At 44.3% G+C, this 4,218-nt stretch overlaps 1 protein-coding gene across 1 annotated transcript in view; it reads left to right on the top strand.

The window, feature by feature from the left end:
• Window positions 1-4,218, top strand: part of slit3 (slit homolog 3 (Drosophila)) — a 232,868-nt gene that overhangs the window by 142,265 nt on the left and 86,385 nt on the right. The window contains exon 6 of the mRNA XM_008326546.3: window positions 1,764-1,835. Within this exon, the coding sequence (XP_008324768.2) occupies window positions 1,764-1,835 (72 nt within the window). The remainder of the gene's footprint in view (window positions 1-1,763; window positions 1,836-4,218) is intronic.

The following is a 4,218-nucleotide window of genomic DNA, read 5'->3' as shown; positions in this document are numbered from 1 at the left end:
CCCACGACAACCCCCCCCCCCCCCCCCCCCGCTCCCCCACTGGGGAGCGCTGTCCTGATGACTGATACAACAGGTGCTGGTGGGTCCTGAACACCAGGACTACAGTAGGTGAGGAAGAGGAGGGAAAAAACTGATTTAAAAGGTCAATATACAAACAAAACAGGATGAAGACGTAGATTAAAAATGGAAAATGGAGCAGCGAGAGGGGAGAGGGTGAAGGGGAGTCACAGATGAGAGGGCACCGGGGGAGGAAAGAAAAATGGATTATGAATGGTGAGAGGAAGATACACGGACGACGAGGTGGATGGATGCTTCAAAACAAGGGAGGAAAGAAAAAAATAGGAATAGTGATAAAGAGGCTGAGTGAAAAAGATAAAGAGAACGAGGAGGAGAGCGTCATCGTGAAGTGATACGTTTTCATCTCAGTGTCTGGACGGCAGACGGTAACCTGGCCAGGCTCAAGCTGTCTGTGTGTGTGTGTGTGTGTGTGTGTGTGTGTTCATCAGGCTAAATGACACTCATCCTTTCTCATTCAGTTATGAAATCAAACCAGGTGATACTTTTTTTTTTTTTAAATGTCTGCCCTTTGTGCCTTTGCATCTGCAACACATCCATCTGCTCCTCTGCAGGAGAAAAGGTGGAAGACAGAAGAGGAGCAGAGGAGACGGGGGAGGGAGAGATAAATGGATGTGAAGCAAGGGAGGGAGGGAGGGAGGGAGGAGAGAAGGAAGAGTGGAGGTTTCAGAGGTTGTCGGGTTCATGCGTGGATGGAGGGATGGATGTTGACGGGTCGAATACCAAGACCTGAGCAACTTTGAGTAAACACGGAGGATGGATGATGGAGGAGGGGGTACATGGTGCATCTGGGAGTCTGGTGGAGCGGGGAGAAGAGGAGGAAGAGGAGGGAAAGAAGGAGAAAGAGAGGAAAGACGGGAAAAAGAAAAGGAACGAGACGAGGGCAGAAAGCAGGAGAGTCGTGACTGTAGTTTGATTTACGGAGGCTTTCCTTTTAATGAAATTGTTTCAGTGACAGAGCCGGTAAAAGGCCCTTAATGGATTGGCTGGCCTAATGTAATGAAATTACTCCCTCTTGGACTACAGAGAGAGAGAGAGAGAGAGAGAGAGGGGAAAGAAGAATAAAAGAGAGAGGGCATGAGCAGGAGGAGGAGGGGGTTGGAGAGAAGAAAATGCAATTAATATTTACAGAAGAGACAAGCAGGGTGGGCTTTAGTAGCTATGGCTTGCTCGCTCTCTTCTTCAGTGCGTCTACCTCTCTCGCTCCTCTCTCTCCTGGTGGCCAGTGTGTGCTGGGCGTACGGTGAGGAAGGGAGGTGATAGGCTGATGCCAGACAGGCCACTTCAGCACACTGGGCTCCTCTCCCTTTGCACTCCTCTTTTCCTGAGCTCCTCTCCTCGGGGCTGCTCACATCAGCGCTGAGGTGAGAGACTTAACCTGAGCTGGGTTTCCCCTTGAGTGTGTCAGTGTGTTAGTGTGTGTCAGTGTGTGTCAGTGTGTGTGTGTGTGAGAGAGAGAGAAAGAGAGAGAGAGAGGAAGAGAGAGAGAGAAAGTGAGTTGATGCCAGAGAGTCCTACCTGCGATCAGAGTTATCACCTCACACACTCCCCCTCTCACTCACACTCTTTTACGGACCCCCTGTCTTTTGTTAGTCCCTCCCCCAGATGAGGACCTTGCTGACTTACGTCTGATTCCCTCTCATCTCTGTCTCCTCGTCTGTGTGTGTGTCTCTGTGTGTGTGGTGCAGGCAACTGGACAGCAACCACATCAGCTGCATCGAAGATGGAGCGTTCCGAGCACTGCGCGATCTGGAGATACTGTAAGTAGAGGGGAAAAACCCCGCTTCTGCTCTCCCTCTCTCCTCCTCCTCCTCCTCCTCCTCCTCCCCTGCTCCATGTGCCGTCTGTGGAGCCACAGTCTCTCCTGCGCCGTTCTCTCCTTCCTCACTCTCCCTTTTGTGCTTCTCCATCCTCTAAGTGCACCTCAAACCTCTTTCTCTCTCTCCTCTAATGTTGCCGCTCATTGTTCCTCATCATCTCCCCTTCTTCCTCCTCCTTCTACTTTTCCTTCCTTCCTTCCGTCTGTTCCCATCTGCTCCTGCCGTCTCTGTCTCTGTCTCCAGATAGAAAGTCAAAGCTAAAAGGTCTTTCTTTGGATAGTTTCCATGTGAATCCTCCGTCACACTGAAATACTACTGATAGTGAGCGTGCGTCGGTGGCGAGGACAAACCTGTTCAGCCTCCAGTGAATGTGTAGTGAATGTGTTGTCCTTGACTTGTAGTGCATTCACACACACACACACACACACACACCAAAAGACAAGGACTGACGGGAAAAAAAGTCTTTCTGCCACCTGCTGTGGTTATTGCATTTCTCTGCACCAGGTGTGTGTGTGTGTGTGTGTGTGTGTGTGTGTTTGCATATAGAGAGATGATAATGCTCTTGTGTGTTTGATCCAGCTGTGAATCCGATTGTCTGAGTGTAGCAGTGTGTGTGTGTGTGTGTCTGTCTATCTCGTATACGTCTACGTTGTTGAAGCTGCTCATTTGTCACTGCGCTCCAGAGGTGCGACCGTCATCTGTGTGTTCTGTTGGGAAAGGTTCACACTCACACATGCACATTTCTTTTCTTTTTTTTTTGTGCAACAGCTGTCTTTTATTATTATTATTATTATTATTATTGGCCACAGTGTTACGGATCAACTGCTCCTCGTGTGGACAAAGAAGGCAGCACAGGTTGATTAAGATTTGCCTTGACTTGGCACATTCACTGCATTTTGGTAATTAAGTCTTTCTGCTGTGTGGAGATGACAGGCTCGGCTGCTGAATGTGGTTATTAGAGAGCACTGCTGCTCTGAATAGAACAGAGAGGCACACAAGGACAAGCAGAACGCACGGAGAACAAGAGTCAGAGGAGAAAGGAGTGATGGAGGAGAGAGAGAGAGAGAGAGAGAGAGAGAGAGACGGCAGATCAGATCTCGTCTCAACGTCTGTCAGATCAGGCTTTGAAGCTGCTGTAGTCTCAGTCCTAACAGAGGACACCTGTAATACTGAGTCACTTGTAGCTAATGCAGCAGCAGTGGCTTCACTCAGGAAATAGACCTCAACGGTTGTAGGCATTGTGACACCTATTGTGATATTAACTTTATGTGAAATTAGCCAAATTTTTTTTTTTTTTATTGTGATATTAACTTTATGTGAAATGAGCCAAATGATCTCTCTCTCTCTCTCTCTCTCTCTCTCTATCTATCTATCTCTCTATCTATCTATCTATCTATCTATCTATCTATCTATCTATCTATCTATCTATCTATCTATCTATCTATCTATCTATCTATCTATCTATCTATCGCTGCTTGCTGCTTTCAGAGCAACAGAATAAGATCAAGGCCAAATTAAATATCCTACTTTCTATTTTGCTATTTGTGAATTCAAATGTGTAGTTCCAACTACAGTGCAAAAATTAAGTCAGAAAATATTTGAAAAGGAATCTTATTTTTATGAACATTTAAATCAATGTTGGAAATATTCAACTGTAATAATGACATAATGACAGATTATACTACGAGGTAGAAGGTCAATATTTGAAACCAAAGTTGAAGCAATTTCATTTCAAGAAGTGAAATTTCAAGGAAGAAACTGTCAGCAACAAAGTTACAAATGTTTTTTAGAAACAATAAAAAAAAATACTTATATATAAATAATACACAGGGACAGAAATTCAGACCTGTTAAACCATTAGGGACATTTATTTAAGATTTTTTTAAAAATTTACTTAAGATGTCTTCCCAGGCAAAAACCTTGGTAGATTTTGTAAGATAGATCTTACATTATAAAATTTTGAATTTTTTTTGGCATATATTTGAATATAGTCGCATATATTTGAATATAGTCGCTCACATATATTTGAATATAGTCGCTCACAATAAACATTAACAAAATATTTTATAATTTTTTATAACACAGATTGAAAAACATGAGTACGTTTTTTCCAATAAAATCTTGAAAAGTAATTTCTTACAATTAAATATACATATTTTTGTGCTGGAAAATGTTCAGATTTCATCAGGAACAGGTTGATTTCCCAGCTCTCAGTCAGCCCGTCATGTCATATCTCTGTTTTATTCCTTTGAGGTAAAGTTAGTGCTCTTGGATTGGCCCGCCTCAGTTTTGGCTCAGTGGAAGTGTTGGTGGGGGGCGAGGG

Source organism: Cynoglossus semilaevis, chromosome 15, assembly GCF_000523025.1.
Source record: "Cynoglossus semilaevis isolate Cse_v1.0 chromosome 15, Cse_v1.0, whole genome shotgun sequence".
Taxonomy (NCBI): Eukaryota; Metazoa; Chordata; class Actinopteri; order Pleuronectiformes; family Cynoglossidae; genus Cynoglossus; species Cynoglossus semilaevis.
The sequence above is the reverse complement of the archived record's forward strand: the minus strand, read 5'-3'. Positions and strand labels throughout refer to the sequence as shown.